Source organism: Rhipicephalus microplus, chromosome 8 (assembly GCF_043290135.1).
Source record: "Rhipicephalus microplus isolate Deutch F79 chromosome 8, USDA_Rmic, whole genome shotgun sequence".
NCBI lineage: Eukaryota > Metazoa > Arthropoda > Arachnida > Ixodida > Ixodidae > Rhipicephalus > Rhipicephalus microplus.
In genome coordinates, this window is record NC_134707.1 from 57,637,038 (window position 1) to 57,660,672 (window position 23,635).

Consider the following 23,635-nt stretch of genomic DNA (forward strand, 5'->3'; position numbering starts at 1 on the left):
AACGCGAAGGCTTGTGAGACACTGGCTAGAAACCAGATTTAAGTGTTCCCAGACTGGACAAGTGTAAGTTATATAAGTGTAAAAGTATATATATGTGCGTATAAGTTGCTGCACTTCCTACCAAGGTGGATTCATATCAACTGGCCCGATATAATTGCTTATTGGAGAAGTAGCACTGATTTAGCTTCACTGCGGCACATATTGTTGCAAGACACTACCGCGTTAGACGAGCTGTTCAAAACCTCCTGCCCTGGAAGTCATGACAGAAATAGATAAAGCCAATAACAAATTGCCTGTATTTTGACCTGGAGAGTCCATTCTGGCTGCTCCAAAATAAACAAATCTTTAACTGCCTGCTAATTAGTATCAATGATATAAAAATAATGCAGGCCTATTTCTCGCGAAAGGATACGTGCCTTGAAATAAGGTTGTGCAAATATGACACACTTTCACAAACAAAAGCTCGCCCCTGAAGGGGGAGGATGTTATTGAACTTCTTATTACATATGCCATCCGCAAATATTTTGTCATCACGGTCTCATCCAAATAGCCTGTAAGGAAATGTGTAGCCAACCACGGCTGTGATGCTTGACAGCCACACAACGGCAACAAAACATTCCATGGCAGCTTTGAGAGCCACTTGCAAAGATGTCAAGAACACCAGCCAAACATTAAAGAGTAAATACTTACCACAATAGTTTCGGGACAGACCAAATGCAGTGTTTGGGGTGAGAAAAAAAATGCAAAATATAAATCCTTAGTCCAGTTAAAAAGAGAAAACTCGATTATTTTAGTATGGATATTTTTCTCAGAGAACAGGCAATTCGCAGTGGTGAGAACGCATTCCAGCATTTCAGAGCAGCTACCTCTGTGTTTGGTGTACGCACGGGCTTTCCATGACACACACAGAGGAAGAAAAGTTAGTTTTAATTTAATTTATTGTTCGCTCGCTTTACGTAATCATTAATACAGAAGCAGCAAGTGCACGAGATAAGCACAAAAGTAAACAAAAGTAGGATTCTGTACAGAAGCACTGACACAGGGTAGTTAAGGATATTGCTCCAACAAGCAAGCCATACCATGAAGTTTATAGCAGTGCGCACATGCAAACACACATATTCAAAGCTCGTTACAGTAAAACCTCATTAACATGTACATACATGCAGACAACCTGCAGGAAACACAGCTAACTATGCACTAAGCGTGGGTGTACATAACCACGTGCATAACCGTACATAATTGTGTGCAGGGTTCCCCTTCGAGGTAAGGGGAAGTGGAAATTTGTGGCAGCCCCCCCACCCACGCCTATAAGTACTGATTTGCAATTCTTTACGTGTGCCGTCACTTCTAAAAAACAAATAAATACAGTGCCAAAGCAAGTATTCGGGAGTTTTTGAATCATCGTCATCATAAGCCTGACTGCGTCCACTGCAGGACTAAGGCCTCTCCCATGGTGAGCCAGTCAACTCGGTCCTGTGCTTGCTGCTGCCCTAACCCGCTTACCTTCTCTGGTAATCCAGTTATTTACCCTTAATGACCAGTAGTTATCCTGCCTACGCGCTACATGCCCGGCATATGTCCATTTCCTCTTCTTGATTTCAATTATGATATCCTTAACCCCGGTTTGTTTCCTGACCCACTCAGCTCTCTTCTTGTCCCTTGAGGTTACACCTACCATTTTCTTTTCCATTGCTCACAGCGTTGTCCTCAATTTAGGCTGAACCCTCTTTGTAAGTCTTCAGGTTTCTGCTCCATAGTTAAGTACCGGCAAGACGCAGCTGTTATATATCTTCTTGAGGGATAGAGGTAATCTAACAGTCCATGATTGAGAGTGCTTGTTAAACGTGCTCCACCCCATTCTTATTCTTCTAGTTACTTCCATCTCATGGTTCGGCTCTGCGGTTATTGCCTGTTCTAAGTAAACACCTTTTACAACCTGAAGAGCACTATTACCTATCTGTGCACTATTACCTAGTATTTGTATAGCGTACCGCAAAACATTGCATTTTGGTCGCTGCCACTGTACATGTGTCATAACGTCAACCGCAGTAAGCGTTTGGGGTCTGTCCGCAAACCAATCCGAAATAGCCTGCAACTCGCAAGGCTTGCAAAGCCCCTTTGCGGTTTAGGAAGACAAACGCTATTGCTACGCCTGCCACGCCCACTAACTTAGCGTACGCTATTTGAAAACTACCTATTGCCTAAAGTGGCCCCCACGATGCCATTTATTTCCTTTTGCCAATGTTCAGAAACGTTTGCCATACATACTCGCACGATTGTGACACCAAAGCGACACCAAAGATAATTTCTAAAATACTGCGAAGTTCGCACGTCGGGCGCATGCAGCCAGCACAGTGACTGACATTGCAAAGAAAAAGACATAATTGGCTGTCCGCGATAAATGTGTACCGCGATCTGCTACTTAGCGAACACAGGCAATTTTTTTTAGACGCGGTACGGTTGCGAGGAGCCGATCGTCTACTGGCTAGTTGCATGCAGCGCTTCGCCTACTTGGTGTACACACCGAGCCGAGCCGCTTGCGCCCACTCCACTTCACACCGAGCACACATGAGGCGAGAAGCATGGTGCGCTAACACGATGATGCGAGCTTTCTGCGAGCTATGCTCTAGTAGTCCTGGCAGCGTATGGAGGTGCACTTGGGCTGTCGCCTCATAAAAGCGTGAGCTACGCTTGCTGCCTCGGTGCCCGCAATCCACAATGCTCAATTCCGCAACAGCGAGCCGCTGTAATTTCTGCAATGCGGTACACGCTGAACACGGTACCGCACAATGATTGAGGTGGCAGCGATCGACGCCTAAGCGCTCTCAGGTAGTCGCCAGTTATTAAAAGCGTGCAGTAGGCTTAAAGCGGAGCAACGCCGTACACGCATGTTGTAAGCGATCAGTCATACTAGCGTACCTTTCGTAAGTCGCCACATCGCCTTTGTTCTTTCCCAATGGTTACGAGAAAAGGCACCGCTGTAATTGCGCGGAAGTCAGAATAATTGATTGGCGCCCGATTACGTGCTTTTGCAGCGGTGCAAATACAGCAGCGCAGGTGTACAAGGTGGCAACCTTCACGTAATATCCGCTCACGATGCGTGCTGTCAACATAACATTCGGTTCCAAAACCACCTAGTAGCGCAGCAATGGCACAAATAAGACAAAAAAAAAAAAGACCCTTTTGAAGCAGTATGGCGCAGTCATTTGCAGTTGGCGCAGGTTTTCCACCATTGAATTGGACTTCTTGGACTGTGGTCTAGAAGCTACCACCACTCCATAGAAGCTGCCAGGGGTTTCACCTTAAAGGCTTAAAAATACACTACCGCTCCGTAGGGGGCACTAGTCATGTAGGACATCTCAAAGCAGGTAATTGTGAAATGTAGAGTCATGCACAAATGTAGCACGTTTAACATATTACAACAGCTTTTGCAAATGAAAACTCCAGATAACAATCTCACACTAGTAACTATATACGGTTGTTAAAGATTCGACTGCACACAAGCTTGTCAAAAAGAAAAAAACTAACAATATGAGTTCCGGCAAAAACAGGAACCAGAGAACTTGTTTGAGTGCTAACCTGTTCGTATCCTGACTGCCAATGAATGCACAAGAATATGCATTAGAGGCGTTAAAAATAAACGGCACGCACCCGCATTGTTCAGTTACAATATTGCAAGAGCATCTTATTTTTATTAAGTTTAAAATACCCAATATTTAGGCTTGTGCCAAAATCGAATTTTAGGTTCGAAGTGAGAAGTGATTTCGCTCGAGTAATTTTGAATCGAATTTGAATAGCACACATATCGCATATTACAAAGAAAAATGGGCATATTTTTCCGGACCTAACTAACCAGCACAATATTTTTCAAACATTACAACGAGGCCTGTGCAAATACTATGTTTTTACATCAAAGGAAGTAGACGCAACTTTGAATTTTGGCTGGATCTGACTTGCAGTAGATTTCAAGTGATAGCCTATAAAATATGTTACGTTTTAAAACTTGCTATACTTTGTTTAACCTTGAAATGGGGCTTCGCGGCAGTGCAGATTTCCGTCAAGTACGCGTTCTCACGGCTTAGCACCTCTTTGCTGCAGTGAAACCACTTTTACGGAGACGATTACATGCGAATTAATATGCACTTGGTTAGGTGCTTTTGCGGATCCATACCCTTCCACTGCCGTGAAACCAGCTGTACAAAATGTTACATGCGGATTAATGTGCATCTCTATTCTGTCTTTTCGATTGATTCGATAGTTTCAATAACTTAAATATAATTCGAGGCGAATTCAAATACCGCAGTATTCGTTCTCAGATACTCGAAGCATTCAAATATTCTCATAAGCTTATCAATACTGCCTTTACCTTTTAAGTTTGTACTTTAAATCCACAGAACAACGTAGCACATTGGATTCAGGGACATATTTACATTGGAGCAAGCACTGTCAAATTCGCCCCCAAATTTGCCTAACCAAATAATGCAATGATTTGGCAAATCATGTCAGGGTCAAAACGATGAAAATTCATTGCACTAGAACAGATCAGGCATACTGCTGGCCATGATGGCACGTACCACACCCGATACATGTGTGCCAAACTTGTTGTTACCAAGTCGTTCCTGAAATGCCTCTTTATGCAGGAACACTATGTAAACGAGCAAAAATTCAAATAACTAAACAGTGCACTTTTGAGCGGGAAAATGTAATCGAGTTGGGAATCACTACTTAGCTGAAGTTCTCTTTCGGTTAAAAGCACACGGCATGTTACATGCATTCCTACTCATGAAAAGCTTGTACTCGTACAGATGTACATAGACTAGCTAGATAAAAAAAGGAACATTAAGGAACCAAGACGATACACTCCATTAACAGGAGTCTACTAACGGAGAGTTGAACTGAAGTGCAGATTTCAACTACAAACCGAACTTAGCAGAGGCACTTGTTGAACTAAAGCAGCCATTTTGTTTAACGAATTTCTAGTCACTCAAAACCAACTCATGTATCTTACCATCCCATACTAATTTCGGTACACGAAAAGTTAAGGGGTGATTACGAGAGCACCCAGACGTAAGCGGCTCGGATGGACGGCAAAAGTGCTTGCAGTACGCAAAGAAGTGCTTCTTAAGTTTCTGATGTGCCTCTTCCCGATGCTGAACTGCAGTACAATGTGCATATTTCTTGCCACAGCTGTAGAGACACCGAAGAGGACCAGCAGTACAAAATTCAAGTGCACAGGAGACTCGATATAGCGAACTGGATATGACGAAATATTGGTTATAATGCAGTAGATGAAAAATAATTACAATAGATATAGTGTTAGATATAACAAATTTTTGAATATAACGAACTTATTTTCGTGTAACATGCAACTTCATTATAAGAAGGAGGTCTGAGTGTACGTCAATGTCAATCAGTGCTATCAACATTATGCCGCGCTGCCCTGAAAATGCAACCAGACTCACCAAAGATGGATCGCGGTGCCGAGTTCTCTTTGTGCCCAATAGATGGGCGGTACTTTGCAAACTTCCGTGATTGCGGTGCGGCCTTCGACGTGGACGCCTGCGGAGACGAGACTGGAAGAGAGCAAAAGTGCGATGCTTTATTGCCGCTGTGACAACATAGTGCTGCAACACGGAATGTAACGAGAGGGGGTCCAGCTCACACTATTACACTCAAATCTCAATATAACGAACCCGGATACAGTTAAACCCCTTTATAAGAGGCATGCTCCAGGCAGCAATTCTTGTCTTTTATACAAGATGTCTTATAAGCAGGGGACCTCGTATGCATTTTCATATCCCCCATATTTTACTGTAGGCATACTAAAGTCTATTATACCCATTTGTCTCTTATAAAAAAGGGTTTGACTGTGTAACAAAATATTGATTGTAACAAAGTAAATGAAGAATAGTCTTGCAATAGATACAGTCCTAATACACTTTTATAATAAATTTTCTGTTATAACGAACTTTTCATGTAAGATGGAACATTGTTATGAGGTTTGACAATGATTGTTATGGTTTAACCCCCAAACCGACAATATTATGTACATGATGATATTGTCGGTTTGGGGTTATTGTCGGTTTGGGGGTTTGGGGGTTACACCTACTGGAGGGCTTTGAAAGTTTCAACCACCTGGGGTTTCTAAACATGCACCTAAATGCAAGCACACGGGCCTCAACCATTTTCACCTAAAAGAGGGCTGAGTTTGCCTGCTAACTCAACGATTTAAGTTTACGGCTATGGGTTGCCACGTAATGGTGCAGCCTTTAAAAGCGTCTCTACGGCACATGCTCAATGCGTCAAATAGGCGTTACCTGCAGAGTTCATTGTGCTTAGTAGAAAATCAGGTTGCCTGTGACCCAGATTTTTTATGCCCATTAATCTGCGCCATAACAACAATGCACACTGACCTTGATACAACGAACACACATAAAACACATTATCGATCACAACAATGTGAATGATGAATAGTCTAGTCATTGGTAAAGTGCTATGAATATACATTAGTAGTCAACCGTTGCTAATTTGGACATGCCTGAATATTAACTTGCTTTCACAACACTTTCACAAGCCTCATTGATGTCGAGCTGCAGAATCGCAGGAAACGAAACAAGCGCGAAAAAAAAAAAAAAAACGCCCAAAATGTTAGACGCTGAAAATTTGTTGTGATAGGATTTCACAGCGTAAAATTTTTCAAAATTTCCGCCCTAACTGCAGATCCAAAGTGGCATTTAAGTGAAGCCCATGCCTCTGCCGTACCACTCATCTCATAGCTTCGAGCACTTTCACAAGATTATCAGTTAGTGGCCATAGCAGCGTACAAAGTGTATGCTATGGGCTGAGGCAGACTTAAAACCCGAAGGAGTCACTAGACAGTTATAGTATACCGGGCGTACCGTGATACCGAAATAGAAGTGCGCATGCGCAGATACGTGCGTTACCCGTATCGCTTACCGTACGCGCGGTATTTTTCAGATTTATCAATACCGTGGTAGCGTACGCATACGTAGTGTACATAAACATGGTGGCACTCTCGAACGCCTGCTTCGAAGCGATTTTGGCGTAGTTGTTAAAAGATTCACCTTGTTCGCAGCAAACGACTGTTTAAAGTGGCTTCGCTTGCCTTCAGTTAGCTCCAACGACAGTATTATGGATAAGTTGGCATAGTTTATGAGATAGCTTTCCAGTTCGAACATGTCTCGGCCTAACTACAAGATCGATGTAAACAAATTGGCAACATGATTTTTGGTTCATATTTATTTGCTTCTATTATTAGTCAAATAAACTTTTAACAACGCTTCACACTGTGGCATAGGCAAACATTCTCGTTATATTTAAAATTCCTTTTCACTGTCTTTAACTTATTAACCATCCGTCTTAGCTGGGGCCCGTAAACCACGTAAACGCTAGCCCGCTAAACTATAAGACGCTGTCCACAACGAACATTTGCTGCATGGTAACACCATTCCCTTAAACTCCACTATCACGTTAACCATAAACTATAACTGCCTACAGTGAAATCTCGGTATAACAAACTTCAGGGGACCGCGGAAAAGGTCGCTATAGTGAATGCTCGAAAATTAACCATAAATACTTATTTTTCAGCGATGTGGGAGTCGCCCGCTGCGCGCTGACGCGTGCCTTGCAGGACCACAATAAAGTTTCGCAACCAACCGACCAAAACAACTTACCTTTACAACGATGGGTCCTTGAACTCGTTTTTCACGAAAAAAAAAAAACAAATGCACAAGTAAACAATAAAATGCACGTTTACTTCAAAGAAGTCTGTATTTTTTTTTCTCTTGGCGCGAGCAGCACAATCTTTGCAGCGCGAAGGCTTTCAGCTCATCCACATTTCTGTGGTGCGATTCGGTTCTTTGGTCACAACAGCCTGCTTTTTTCCTTCCAGTTGCCGAAGAATATCCATTGTCTCGCTTAGCGAACACTGCTTCCGCTTCATCGTCGCAAGCAGAGATGAACTCATTTGTAGTATCACCGCAGCGCGAACGCCGACTTGCTTTGCGAACGCGATAAGTAATCACCGAAAAGAGATGAACACGACTGAAGAAACAAGGCCTCCAAAGAAAAACCCGAAGAACCACCGCTGTCATCGCTTCTTTCGAAGAAAAAAAAATGGTAAAAAAGAAAATTTGTCGCACTTCGTTTTCTGCTCTCTCGCTGTCTCAGGTTTCCCGCGCCCATGCTTCCTGTTGCGCAACTCCCAATCTGCCTCGCTGACCTTGCCCTCCCGTGTTGCCCTCGCCTTTGCGCTCGCTTTGTAAACCTGCAGCGTCGGCGTTTCAACAAAAAGAAAGAAAAGAAAGTCGGCCTTTTTTTCCCTCCACACCGTCGCGCGTCTTCCGAGAAGCAAGGCATCCGTTCGCTTTGTCGTCTGCTTGCGTATCGCTCCGGTGGTTGCGATGGATTTCAGAACATAAGCTCTTAGTACTGAGGCGTTGTTAATATAACGCAGAACTAAATTAACACTCGTTATTCTGAAAAGTATGGTACTTTTTTAAAAGTTCGTTAATGTTGGGTTCGTTTTACAGAGATTTCACTGTACTATGACAGCGCAGTGTGCTGATGGTGTTGGGTTGTAAACACCACCATATATAAAATGATTTTTTAGCGAACTGATTACCGCACGGGACGTATCACAGTTGTGTGCCTACCACACGCTTTTATTAGGCAACAACTCAAATGCGCTGCCATTCACGCTGCCTCTGAGTGAGGCGGCTAAGTGCACTGCAAAGATGTGTTGCCTTCGCAAAAAAAAAAGTAGCTTGCCATCACTGCACCCACGTGTGCGGTGAGGAACGGGTTGAGGGACGTCATATGCAACTTCATTACATTCCGAGTTGAGTGTAATATCGAGAAAGTTCAGAGGAGCGCTGAAAGACAAGAATAGAGAAGTGCAACTACTCACTTGGCTCGAACATTCGCAGCTTGGGAGTGTCGCTGACGAACGTCTCATTCGCCGCATTCGACTGCATCGAGCTCCACGATGGACTCGCCGATGTGCTGGCGACGTCCGTGCTCCTGCTACGCCTGTGGCGGCGTGGGTGCGGGGATCCGTTTGGAAACCGGACGAACGTCACGTCACCTGTGCAGCCTGATCCAAAGCCAGAGCCAATAAAGAATAATAGAAACAAACTGAGAGGAGTGCCTAACAGAGCCTCCAACTAATTAAACCACTTGCTACGGTAAAAATTTGCTAGTTTGTACTGGTCTTAAACACACTGTGATGGCAAACGATTCAAAACTAAAACAGTAAAGATGAAAGAAACCCCAGTGGGTGAACTCAGGCCCAGGACAAGAAAGGATCTAAGTACAAGCAACACTCGCCGAATGACAGTAACAGTCAGCACGAACATTGGTTATCAACGGTCTGCTACTCTGTGAAACGAGTCCGCTTTTATACAGTGTGTCAAATTTTCCAGCATTATTGCTGAAGCTCACCTTAGATTTAGACTAAGCAAGCTCAGTTTTTCATGTTATGCGTGTCATCTTAACAGAAATATTCTGAAACCATCGCAATGTTTCCAAACACTGCGACACGACCCGATATACCTTGTTGAGTGGATGAAACCCTATCACAATAAAATAAAACAAATAAGCGTGTATGGCAACACTAACAGTTCAAACATAGTTGTGATAAATTGTGATCATGCACAGCCCTGTTGCGATACCTGGCAGCAAGGCCTTAAGGGGGCAGACTGGTCTTTGGGACCAAAAAGTTACAAAAAAATTCATTTTTTTAAATTGACATATTTGGTTTTTACAAGTATTTTTCCATTTCTCTGCGAATTTTCATGCACCAGGAAGTAGTAATTTTTTTGTAATGTCATTCTAACTGTCCAGATTCTTGCTGTTAACATGCAGAACCTTCAAAAAAAAAAAAAAAAATGCTGAACCGATTTGGAGGCTTCTTTATAATTTGCCAGCACCTGTGTCTAAAGCTCTGCTACCAATTTATGAGCGCCTTTATGAGGATTGCAAAACATGCGCACCATGATCGTTGCTTTTTGAAGAAACTGTGAGCTTTCAGTTTTTTTTTTTTCATTTTTCTCAAAATGTAAATTTACGACTATTCAATTTTGAGGCCTCAATATTTCTGCAGCTAGGGCAGGTACAATAATCATTCTTTTTGCAGTAGAAACCTGTATGTGTGTAGAATGCAAGTATGGGAGCAGAATTTAGAGCACATGCCTTTTTAATTAATTACCAATCGAAATTGTAGCACAATTCCAAGAGCTTTTGAAAATAGATAGTTCATTTTGCTGTAAAAGAACCAATAAAGGCCTAAAAACAAGAAAACTCTTCCATACATCCACTCTATAGTCATTAGTCTATGTTGGCATATCCTAAATATCACTTATAATTAAGCACTTTTTTTTTCTGTGGCGGCCTCAAACAATAGGGGGTGAACTTGAGTTATCTCAGGAACAAGGTGAGTTATAGGAAAACTAATTAAATACTTGAAATCAGCAGAAAAAACTGCACAACCCTGTGCAGTTCCATCAAGATCACTGAAGAAATAAACAAAAAAAGATGGATTAATCAGAGCCAAAAATCCTCACCTTCAAAGGAGTCGTCGAGTTTAATGGACGGCAGAGCAACAGACTTCCTTCGCACTGTGGTGGCCAGCCGCCAATCAGGAGCGTGGAGCAGACTTGCGAGATCCAGCTGACCGTTTGCCCCTTCATTTTGTTCATCCGCCCACGTGACACCGGGACCCTTCGCCTAGGCAAAAAAAAAAAAAAAGCCAACAGTAAATTACCGTATTTACTCGATTCGACCGCGGCCTCAATTGTAACGAGCACCCGGTTTCCCCGACGAAATAAAAGAAAGACATGGATCGCAGCGCGCACCTATTTTTCTCGTTGGCCCGCACGATCACAGCACTCTGGAAAACGACTCCTTTCGGGAGCGTCTTCCGTTTAAATTTGAGGTATGGGGGAAGCTTGTGCCCATCTGACGTGTAACAAAGCATTGCCGTCACTGTAGTTTTACCATTGCCCGATGTCAGCACGCGAACTTGCTTCGCCCCCTTCTTGACGGTTGTGGTGACAGGCATGTCGAAGTAAAGAGGCGTCTGATCGGCACTCCTGATTTGCCCAAGCAGGTAGCCGTTGTTGTGCCGCAAGTTTAGGACGAACCTCTGAAAACTGTGAAGCTTTTCTTTGTACTCCTCCGGCAACTTTTCGCATATGCCCGTTCGCCTTTAGAGGGAAAAGCCTTTCCTCTTCATAAAGTTAGTTAGTCAGCACCTGCTCGCTTTAAACTGGTCTGCATTAGCCCTTTTTCTAAGGCTAACTGCATAGCCTGCACTTGAAGCAGTTCTGTCGTCACTGGCCGCTGTGCCGCTCACTGCTCAATCACATACTCGCCGAGCAGCTCTTCGATTTGCGGAAACCGACTGCAGTGATCCACTGCAGCCTTTGCGTGAATCTTTGCTGTCGACAATCTTCTGCTTTAGTTTCCGCCAGTCCCGCACGCACGTTTCGGGAACTCCGAACGATCGCGATGCAGCCCGATTTACGTCCGTTTCGGCACACGCGCTGACTTTTCTTTTAAAAGCGACATTGTGGTGCACTCGTCGAGTTTTTAAAGTCGGCCCTTCCATGCCGTCGATGCTAATGCACTACAAGATGACGAACTACTCAGTACATGTACGAAGTGCCGCTCATGGGAAACACATAGGCAGAAATGGCCGACGCGCCATGCCGACGCACGTAGGGGGTGGCCATTTTGGAAATGCCGATGGCAATAGAATGACCGTATTCATTTTTTTTTTCGTACTCGATTCTAACGGGCATGCGATTTATGAACTGGCTTAACCAGAAAAAGGGTGCGCGTTAGATTCGAGTAATTACGGCACACAAATGGGCAAATAATAATTGAACACTTACTGCTCATGCAAAATGGTGGCCATTGGTCGTTTCCTGTACATGTGCACAGACAGCGCTGCTCGGAATTTTTTTTTTTAACTTGTCTATGGAACCATGTTATAGTGCTACTTGACAGTATCATCGATGACTTTAGTGTCTTATTTTCATCCAGATTACAATTGCATAAGAAAAAAAAAAAACGCAAGACAGCACGGAACCTAGATATTGCATTGTTTGTTTCTTTTCATTGACTTCGATTCTTTCATTTTTTTTTTATTAGTTGAAAAGTCTGTTAAGGGAAGACAAAGGTCTTAAAATAGCACAAAATTGTAAAAAGTGCCGACTTTCGAAAATTGAAGTTTGAGGTACTTGTAGTAGAAAAAATGTTTTGGAAAGCTTTTATATTATGGAAAAATACCATTTCTTTTTGTTAAAAGCTTAATATTTGAAATTACAGATGTTTTTAAAACTGAAAAAAATTTCCTTGGCATTGTTATTTTTATGAAGTGAATGCGCCTTACAGAAGTTTTGAGCAAGTTTCTGTGAAGACATCTAAACAAACTTGGTACCATTTCTTTCCACACCATTTGAACTACAGGCTAAAGATTTTCTTTTTCTCTCAACCTTGATAGAATTGTAATTATATAACAAATACCAGCTAATTAGTGGAAACTCATTTTTACCTTCCCAGTTTAAAAATTATTTCTGATCAAAGAAATAACTGCTCTGGCGTCTACTTTGCTTTAGCCTGAGGGATGAACCTTTTAAAGGAAGCATGCAGTTTTGAAAACTAACTTTTTTTCTATTGCAAGCTACCATAACGGCCTGTAAAAATTACCTAATTGAAATGTGAAAATTCGTTATTACTTTTTTCCAAGCGAGATAATTGAATTGTTTGTAGATTTAAAATCTCCATTGAATGGTACACATGCATGGCGATTTCCATGACAGTAGGATAATAAATAAAGTTTTCTTTAAGACCCTCGTCCCCCATTTGCTCTTGATTTAGGTATAAAGATGAGTTTCAATTGGACCACCACAGGGTGCATATTGCATCTGAATTTGGACAAAAACGACAATTTTGCTAAGTTTGTAATTTTTTCTCCTCAATTTTGACAGCTTGAGAGGTCTACAAATATTTCTTTTCTTCAAAGTATACCTTCTGTGGAGTAAGTATTTACTACTCAGATATTCACACAAAGTGCAGTATTGCAATAAAAAAAAAATGCAAACACAATGCATTTTGGCTAAATTCTTGAAGGCCCCTGTGCCAGTAAAACTGCACTAATTTTACGGAGCTTCAAACATTTTACACGAAAATTTTTGCTTAACATGTAGTTCGAATTTGGTACGGAAAGAAGGAGCGATACTTTTAAAATAAATTTTTCCACAAACAACACCGAAACAGCATTTCAAGAAGTTCAGAAGGCAGCTACGTGACCAAAAAATTTTTTCTGTCAGAAATATTCCACCGTTTTACTGTTTTAAATGCACTAAATCAGCACAATTTTTTTTTTTCAAATACATTTGAGATGGTCGCCAAAATGGCTGGGACGTTTGGCATGGAATACCCCAAGCGGGATCGCAGAAAAAAAAAAAAGTTGCACAGGATTCATAAACATATTTTTGCGAGATAGCAACATGACAGTGTTTCTCTTGGCCTGGATGATGAAGCAATAGCGGGAAACTTCAAATAGCAATCTGTAACTGATTTTGCAGTTGAATTATCTAAAATGCAACTAAAATGCGTACTTTTAGGTATGTCACTGATCTCCACATGTCACAGAAGCGAGGAGCTTGAACAAAAAATGTGCTTCAGGACTATGCTACCATGTCGTGTGGCACATCTTGGGTGTCCATACACACACGTTAAACGAAATTATTGAAAATAGAGCTTACCTTACCCAGACGAGAAAAAACAAACAAGTAACAGTTGTTGCACGTGCTTTGCGCTCTCTACAATCAGCTACATAACATTTGCTTCTAGCATAGAATACTTTACCTAAGACAGCGCTAGATTTTCCATGCTGAAAGCTACGTTCCCGGCTAGTGTACTTGACAGCCGGCATTAAAGACGGCAGGCATCTCGCAACTTGCTTGCTAGAAGTTTATCGGTATGTCGTGAATTCGCGACACTTGGCTTTAAAGGGTTCAAGCTCCCACCTCTGCCAAATCTATCATCTCCATGTTGGAACCAGGGCTTTCTTTATTCAATACATTTGCACCTGTAGCAAAGCTTGAAAGGCAGATTCGCTGCAATGCGAGGTTGTAATGGTGTGAAGCATATAGAAAATCTGAAAGGGCCAGTGCCAATCGAGTGTTGACTGTATTTTTCTTGGGAAAGCTTGAATAATTGGAATAATAAATACAGATGCCAGTGTGCCTGCACAAAAATAGGTGTTTCTCCAGAAAATGTATACAGGGAACCCTGCTTTCATACACGAGAGACATCTCACGTATAAAACAGGAACTGCTATCCAGAGCCTGCCTCTTATAAAGGAGTACAACTCTATTCCAGTGCGAATTGAATCTCATAGCACGTACCATACGAAAAATATTTGATATTTCTTACATCGCTACTTGTAAGCTGAACAAAAAGAATGCTTTTCGTTCAAGCATGCAGTCCTCTGCAGAGTGCCATGACGTGATCACCTTTTTCACAACGGCTCCGTGGGCATCCCGTTGGTCCGAGCTGCAGCAGTTGCGGGCCTCCAGGATGACGTAGAGGCTGCGCAAGTGGGGAACTGCGACGCTGTTCAGGTCCTCCCAGTGACTGCACTTCTGACACAGAAGTTCGGCGAGCTCGGCAAACATCTGTCGCTGACCCTGCATCTCCGTTCGCTCGACCACCAGCTCCAGCTCAGCTATCTCCGCTTCCACAGCCTACGCGGGAAAAATTAAGATTTACACGGGGCAGGACAAATGGGTATTTTTCATTTAGACAATGCCATGAAAATGTCAGAGATGAACCAATAAAAGGTAGGGCGTGTTTGCCGAGCGAGGCAAGAACACAGAATTACTAAGAGCCCGTCAAATTAGCAGGTATCAAACGGTACGAAAGATGTAGGTGCCTCAGACACAATTAAACCTCCTTACAGTATAACCTCGTTACAGTGGACCTGTTTACAATAGACACTCACATACTACATACTAATTGGTGGCATTATGCTGGTACAACAAACACTTGGATATAATTGACTAAATGTCAGGCCAGCAAGGTGGTCGGGAATCCCGTACAGCAGACTTTTTTACCACAGACGTCCTAAATTCTACAACTCCCGACTTCGAACATCGCTACTTTCGTGACGGGAATAGAGCCGCGGATATCGATGTACTGATTTAAGAAAGACGGTCACCATTGTTCAGTCTGTAAATTATTAAATATGCCAAGCTAAGGCGACGAAAAATGTGCGTGCAGCATGCTTGGTTTCGTGTGTTGGGGCGCTGATGCTTTTTTTTTCTTCTTTCAAGGATCTAAGTGGGGAGTGGGTTCATTATGGAAGTAAACACAGTACATATACGCAGGCACACTATGTATTTACTAGTATGATCACTCAAGTCCAAAACATTACTGGCAACCCAATCACTCCTGTCTGTCGATGTAGTCTTGAAAACAAATGGAACAGCACGGGAGCTTTTTGGTTACATGATAATTGCATCTAATCTATGTTTTTTGATGCTGCGAATACAGTTTAACCCCTTTATAAGATGCACTGATATAAGAGACAAATGGGTATAAGTGACACTGGTGTGCCTACAGTAAGATATGGCGCGATAAAGAAATGCATACTAGGTCCCCTGCTTATGAGTGACATCTTATATAAAAGGCAATAATTGCTGCTCGGAGCATGCCTCTTATAAAGGTGTTTAACTGTAGTTTTTGAGAAAGCGCAATTCGTATCACTGAGGTTTTACTAGAGTATTTCTAACGAAGAATATTTAATTTGTGCTTGGTTTTCCTCATTTGATTTGGCTTAGACCATGAAAACTTCATATTCACGCACCCCTAGTGACGAGTAAACAAGCTGCACACTCACCTCCAAGCAACCGGCAGCGGAAGCCTCGTCCAGGAGGTCTTTGCTGCACTCGAAGTTTCGCCTTCGCTCGTTGTGAAGAGCCTCCAGCTTTTCTTTTGCAGCAAGACGTTTGGCTGCTTGGGTTTGCAGGAAGTGATCCAGACGCTCGGACTCCTAGAGACGTATAAGAAAAAGCAAAGCGAAACAACATGTTAGGGCGTTTAATCGATCGATGAGCTGCTGTATATGCTAATTGTGGGTAAGAAAGCCGCGCATCTGTCAAACTGCATTCTCTGCTAGCAGCGATGCAGCACGAAAAAGCTTATGCTTGGGGGTATTATTATGTTACTCAGGCATTCTTGTTTAGCAATTCTTGCTTAGCAAATATTATTTGGGGAAATATGCAAACGTAGCAAATTTCGGTAAACTTTCTGCAGCTTGTACAGTTAAACTTGGATATATAGAAATTGACAAATTCTTGTAAAAATCCGCTATACAGAGGATTTCGTTACATGCAGCTTCAGTAGGAAAATTCGAAAAGTAAATGCACAGAATGAACAAAAGGGGAACTGAAGGCAGAACTCACCCAAAGCACTCAATTAGCCTTAAAGACTGCGTCATTATTGCAATTATATGGACACTAAGGAGATTTTTGCCGTAGCCCCGCCATGTTCCGTAACAAGTTCAAATTTATAACATGTCCCCGCACATCGTAACTTTTACGAGCGGGTAAAAGTGCGTGAGCACTGCTGAAGTAGATATGAAATGAGCTGGCCCATCTTTATCGCTTGGAAGGAGCATGAAAAGATGCGGGAGGGGAGGGGGGTACGTTGCTCGTGTAGCAACGGTGGACTTTGATTTTAAGGGCGGGATCGCTGGCGCGCGTGCTATTTTGGCAAACATCAGTGCGCCTTCAACGTGAAGAACGTGAAGAGACTGTGTGAAAAGAGGACTTCCCCCTGGAGCGGCCATATTTGCTTACACCATCGTTTCGTAGTTCTGCGATATTGGATTCAAAAGAGTTGGCTGTCAGCTTTAATTTGTATACCATTACGATTGTTGCTGTCGCATTCATGCATTGCATTCACGTGCCCTCGTGTTGCAGCCAGAGCTAATCGGCTAACCGCAAAGGATACGGTCCCGCGAACTAGCGGCGCACTGCAAAATAAAAGCACCTGACGAGTTAACCTCCGAAAATACTTCGTTGTCACAGTGGTCTCGGAGAGTTCCCATCAGCGCCTAATCTGTGACGCCACATTTGTAAGCACTTGGAAAAAAAAAAAGGCTGAACGTCGTCAGGAACCACTTCATGCGTGCGCAAGGAAACTATGCACGCACGTACGGCATTAAAAATGAAGAGCGAACGACACGGACACAAACACGAATACCATGTAAAACTATTCCGTAAAGCGCTCTGCATATGCGACGAATATGTGAGGCTAACTAAAAGCGTGGCAATGCCAGCGCATTATTTTTTTTGTTTGTTTGCAGGGAGAAGAGGGATTACCCACACATGCAGCCGCGGCAGCACAAACGGCAGCGCCGGCTCATGGGGCGCAGGCCTGCCTGCCCACCTGGCGCACACCCGTGCGCAATAACGTGCACTTGCTTTTGCCTGGGGGTCGCCGGGGCAAACGCGGGAGATCAATGCTCGCGCCAAAATGACGAAATTTGGGGCAAAATTCCTTGATTGTTCGTGGCGAAAAGTCAAGGTTGTCGACACCCAGCTATAGCTTTGTTACGTAGAGGTCCCAAATACATGTGCTTCTTCATGATTAGGCATTGATTTTATCACATTTAAAAATTTTTGAAACCTAACTGCACGGAATGAACAAAAAGCAGAGATGTAAGGTTCGCAAGGTTATTGGGCATTTACTGCCGACTTATTGCTGATTTACTGCTGAATTGCCAACTGCTTCTTTGCTATAGGTATGTGCCTTCAGCACTAAGCTCTCTATACCAGCTGAGAAGCATCATGGTTTAACATGTGCGCTCTTCGTTTCAAAGATTCGTTTACCAGCAAAGCCTTTTTCCTTGAGGGATTGAGGTGCTTAATTTTCACTTTTTAGACTGTTAGGATTATATAAGCAGGCAAGTTTTTAAATAGTAGTGGGGAAGCAGCAGATATTTTCTGGTATGGAACTGCAAAAAGTATGAATTAACCGAATGGTGGTGTTTGAATTAAGAGGCTGAATTAGAGTTTGAATTAATTTAAATACATTGAAAGAACAGAGGGCCAACCAAAAAGTAATTTTGTTTGAATTACCCGCAAGTATGAAGTATAAGAGTTTGAATTGTCGCGAGTATTGTAGTTGGTCTCAAGACTGTTTGCAACGCAGCTCTGTCGATTTCTTGGAACATCGTGACCGATTCAATTACAAGTGTGAACATCGTGCGATTTTGACACGTCACGATCCCCCCGTGAAATGGCTGTCGTGATTATTCTAGCACCGCATGACATTGCGACGTGATGTTTGGCATGATGTGGTGCCACAACACTTGACGTGATCACACCATGAGGCAACATTTGCTGCGACGCCATCAACCGCACCAATACATCAGCACTTGATCCCACGCATTTTGACACCACTGATGGTTAATGACAAATTTTTCGCTTTGTGGGCCCCGACATTTTAGATAGAGGGCCAAAGTCAAGAAATTTGCAGGCATAAAATGCAATCAGCCTGCATAGGACCGAGCGAGATTGAGATCACTGGGAGAGGTTTTCGTCCTGTAGGGGCCATGAGATAAGCTGACAATAATAATGATTACAGCTCGGGCAGTCTCAGTCAAAATGGTTATTCACTGTTTTGCTAGACATCTGCTTTCACAGGGCATGGATTCCGGACAGTACACTGTTAGCACAAGGACACACTGACAAGAGGATAACACGCTGCACTGGATTCCAGGTATACTTCTATTTAAGGGCGAAGCTAGTCTTGATATAACCCTGTCCCGCGTCAGGCGTAACTGGCAGTATCTCCTGAACACTAACAGATGGCTTTGCCTCATCACCATTTCTTGTCTCAGTTCCTAGACGGCGTTGGTGCAATAGAAGTGTGTATGCAATAGGACAGACAGAAGCATGGACGGAAGGAAGGACAGACTGACAGACGTGCAGAAGCACGTACACATGGACACTTCACCCCTCTCATCATCATTTTCTCCGTGAATATGCTACGACATTTTTTCATCTACTACTTGGATGACCAGTTATGGGTGCAACCTTTACATGGGCGTACGTTTAATACAAGTCTCTACAGTAATTGCCCCGACGGTGGCAGTGCAAGGACACGCGCAAAGGCTGCACGTGTCGAAATCAACGTCCCGCATATAGGCTTTCGCGGCGAACCATCATTACTTGGTCAAAGCACACGCTCACCTTCAGGGTGTCTTCATTGCAGCCCTGGAGCACCTTGACAGTCTTCGCCATCTGCTGCTTCCAGTTCTCCTTCACCTACAAAGAACGCTTCAAATTTTTGAAACATGCCCCCCAAGTTGATATCTACACACTGACGTGGCCAAGTGGATCCAATTAAAAAAACCAGAAGCCCCTTCTTGACACTGAAAACCGGGCCAGCAAAGCTAGCTTGGTGTGTGCATGGTAGACGTTCTACTTAAACGCCAACGACCAGCGTTTTCCTTCTACGTCAGACATTGGACCTCTATTCACTGGCTCATACTCGCGGACAACATTTTCTTGGCAATGAAGGGAACATTACAGAGCCAAAGAGGGCGTGTGCCGCCACTGTAGCACACAGTTCGCGGCTTGCGGCAGAGCTTTTCATCTAAAAGTAACGCACACGCACGCATACACACACACACAAACAAAACATTATATTCTACAGTATTCTGCTTATAAAAAGATGCAGCATGCATTAGAGAGATATTCAATTTTTTTTTTCTTCATGCAGTGTCATTTCCAGTTTTTGGACGAGTTAAAATGTGCCATGTTTTACGTGCACTGCATAGTCAAAACGGCATCTTCATCTTTATTTGAGAGCTCGTCGCGCTCCGGTATTTCAGACGACTTGGCGAAGGGGCTTGCGTTGCATTCCACTCACAATAAAGCAAATGCTATGCAGTGTTATTATTCGAGCACAGACGTCGCTTGAAACACGAGCCAAGCTGGACTACTTCTCGGAGGAGTGCACGTGCAGCAGACTCGCCCCCGTAGCTTTTCCCTTCGTTGCCGAGAAAAGTTGTCCGCAAGCATAGCACCGCATAGCAACGGCCAACAAGAACGACCACACATGCTACAGTAAAGTGCTAAAACGAAACAGACGTCAACGTGAAATGACATGTGACCGCCATTTAAGATCCCATTGCCGCATTGGGAATCGCAGATTGAAAGTCATCCCCTTGAAAGCAGCCCTAAAGAGCTTCGGTTGAAACGCACACAGGCGTTTACAGAAAATGAGCTCTACTGAATTTTGCAGCAAAAGCAATGCTGGTTTGAGTTAAAAAAAAAAAGAGTTAGCTTATCCAAAATCTGGAACGTTGCTCTTCCTGTCCATTACACACTGCCACAAATACACACTCACCACGCTGGTGCGAATGATGGTCTCGTTTTCCCAGATCTGCCTAATGAGCTTGGCCCGGACACCATAGATCTTTCTCGCCGCGTCGAGGAAGTAGGCCGCCCTGCTGTCGTCGCTGGGTCCGTTCGCCTCGACGCTCAAAGACAGGACCGGCGTAGTCGATAGGGCGTCGTTACCTGAAGCTGTGACGATGCTGCCGGTGTCTGTTTGTTGCACTGGCGGCTGGGCATTTTGCTGGGCCATCGCGAGGTTCTGTTTGAGCTCGACCACCTCGGCTTTGAGCTCTACCACCTCAGCTTTGAGCTCGGACTTCTCGTTTTCAACCTTGTCGAGCGTGCGCTGGAGGCCTTCCACCTGGGAGGTAAAAGATTTGGCGGTTGCATTCTGCTCAAATCTATCTTATTTCAACACCATACACCCACTCAAACCACCATACAACAAACATGCATTTAACGAATTATCAATTGTATTGAAGAATAGTCTTGACAGAGATAGACTCAATCATTGATATAACGAACCCAGATACAACGGAATACCGGCTATAATGAAGTAAATAAAGAATACCTTCATAAGGAGTTTTTGAATATAACAAACTTATTTTTATGTATGATGCAACTTTATTACAATGAGACGAGTGCATACATCGAACATATATTGAAGGGGATTCCCGCAATATTTAATATGTGCCATAACTTGTTATGTGTAGGTTCGGCTGCACACATTTACAACAAATTTTCACATATTTTGTATCAGATGAGATTTTGTTCTACTGAGGCTCGAGTACAAATTTGCTCAGGGGTGAGAGGGTGAAACATTAATAGAATTCCAGCTCACCAGATGAGTTATAAATGGCTTTTCAGAACTCTGGTCACATTGCATGCCAGATATACACCTGGCCCTAGCTGGTGGAGGTTATTGCCCTTTCAGTCTGCTTAGCACGACAAAGCCTATTGTACTTTGGCAACAACTGTGCGAGATGCACGGTATCGACCGAGACTGAAACGCTCAGTTTTCTAGAGCACTCAAGACTACTTGCACGTGTATAGTTCGAGCCCACTATCAGCATTGAGTGTTCATGAAAAAAAAAAGTTTCATAATTCAACGTTTAGCTTGCCCGAGATTAAAGATGTGGTCACTGACCAAGTTAAGGCGAAAATAGATGTTTCGGAAGCTATACCACCTTTATGACATTGTGTATTTGCATGATCTAAAAACCTGTATGGGCCCCAAAACATCTTGGTTTTTCACCTTAACTTGGTCAGCGACAGCATCTTCATTCTCACTGTGATACCTGATCAGGCTAACTTTCATCGAACTTTTGATTACATGTGTCTTGTCTACGCAGTTGCGCAGTGCAGTAAAACCGATAATAATTCGTTATGAACATATACTAGTTGGAGCACTGTGTATGTACGTATATGACAAAGCATTCTTCACTTACTTTTTTATAACCAATAATTGATTATATTGAGGTCCAAGTGTACTGATAAGAGGTTAAACATTCGTAGCGATTATGGCAGCTTTGATACTGCTCGGCTACCATATTGAAAAGCGCTCAGACTTTAGACATGCTGGTTGACGACATGGTTGTACATAATTTTCGTGAAGAATATTGCCACCTGGTGTTCTGTGCCAGTGAACAGTGGGTCAGCTCTGTGCCGGTGAACGAGAAAGACGAAGACAAGCAACCCATGCCAGCGGAGACGTCCTCCTTTGTCTCTGAGATTTTGGACAGTTGCGTCCCTTTGTACGTTTGTTCGAGCTCTTAGCGCGTGACAACTGGTGGAGGTGCTGGGTACCCTATGCACCGAACCCCTCCCAGTACAAGAAGCTCCAGCCCCATACCGGTGGTTACGCCTGTTCACCGTGCTAGCCGCAGGATCCGTGGACTGGACCCTGAGTTCAGACTTCTCTCAGAAGAGATGACGGCCCCAACTATTCCAGGCAGGGTGTCTACCAATTACATTTTTCCAAATTCCCTGACTTTTCCAGGTTTTCCATGACCATTTCAAGCAAATTCCATGACTGGTACGTCTGCTTGGAAGAAACTGCGCACTAGAAAACAAACTCCTGAGCGGTAAAAAGAAATTATGAGGCGCTCATATAAAATGGAAACCATGCTGCTTTATTGCATTCCCTTGTCTGAAAGCATTTTTTACAATAAATAAAATATTCAAAGACACAATAATTGTCCCTCGACAAACAGAAAAGCTTGTTTACTTGCATCGGCAATGCCTTCACTGTTTCAAGGATTCAATCTCTTGCTGCAGCATGGAGACCTGAAGCTGTGTGTCTTCCATCAGTTTTTGCTTCTTTGATTCAAGCTCTTTCACAAGAGCCGCAGTCCTCTTCTTTTTCCTTTCAGCATCCAATACGTCCAACCGTTCCTTCTTTTTCCTCTCCAGGTCTTCCTTCCATTTGATGTTGGAACTTCGAACCATGTCTATCATCTTGTCTGTTACGTCAACTTATGCAACACCACCTGCTGCAGACACCTCATCGTACACTAACCTTTGTGCTACAAGTGACTCCTCCTTCATATTTTCCACAAGACATTCCTTGTTCACTGAAAATCCCCGCTCCACCGAAGAATTTCCATGTGAAAGGCACAGCACAATCTTCACAAACAGCAGTAGCTCTTCATGAGAACTTGCACAGAGTTCCACCCACAGCTTCTCCAAGCGCTCTCTTGCACGATCAAATTTTCGCAAACGCACTTGTGCAGTGCTGTTCGAGCACACTTGTACATATGATCTACTTGCTCTCTCTCCTTGTAGGCCTGTAAGGCGCCCATGCTCTATAAGTACTTCAAGTGCAATGTTTAGCTGCTTCTGGCCAGCTTACACAGAAGCGGCACAAACTGCTGGGTTTAAGCAACTGGCCCCCCTTGTCAGCTTGTATTTCAGAGGTGATCTCTCGATTATCTTTGCTGAACAGGCCTTAATAAATAAGATGCATTCTTTTTTGACACTTACCACCGCAGTGTGAGATGGTTTAGTGATCTTTCGCAACTCACTTTTGGCGGCAAGGCCTATGTCAAAGGCAGCTATACCAATGATGTTGTTTGGGTTCTCCAGATCAATTTTTATCAGTTTTCAAAATGTGCCTGCAGCATCCAACTTTTCCTTTAGCACGATTCGTCCCAGCAGTGACCGCAACAGGCCGTCCAGTGCTGTTGCAAGAA

At 43.3% G+C, this 23,635-nt stretch overlaps 1 protein-coding gene across 4 annotated transcripts in view; it reads right to left on the bottom strand.

Moving 5' to 3' along the window:
- Nucleotides 1-23,635, bottom strand: part of LOC119165449 (uncharacterized) — a 61,031-nt gene that overhangs the window by 1,273 nt on the left and 36,123 nt on the right. For all 4 annotated transcript variants that reach the window (XM_075871895.1, XM_075871894.1, XM_075871896.1 and 1 more), the window contains 7 exons: nt 20,455-20,805; nt 19,293-19,367; nt 15,932-16,084; nt 14,547-14,777; nt 10,584-10,746; nt 8,930-9,115; nt 5,463-5,573 (listed from right to left, as the gene is read on the bottom strand). In XM_075871895.1, the coding sequence (XP_075728010.1) occupies nt 5,463-5,573; nt 8,930-9,115; nt 10,584-10,746; nt 14,547-14,777; nt 15,932-16,084; nt 19,293-19,367; nt 20,455-20,805 (1,270 nt within the window). The remainder of the gene's footprint in view (nt 1-5,462; nt 5,574-8,929; nt 9,116-10,583; nt 10,747-14,546; nt 14,778-15,931; nt 16,085-19,292; nt 19,368-20,454; nt 20,806-23,635) is intronic.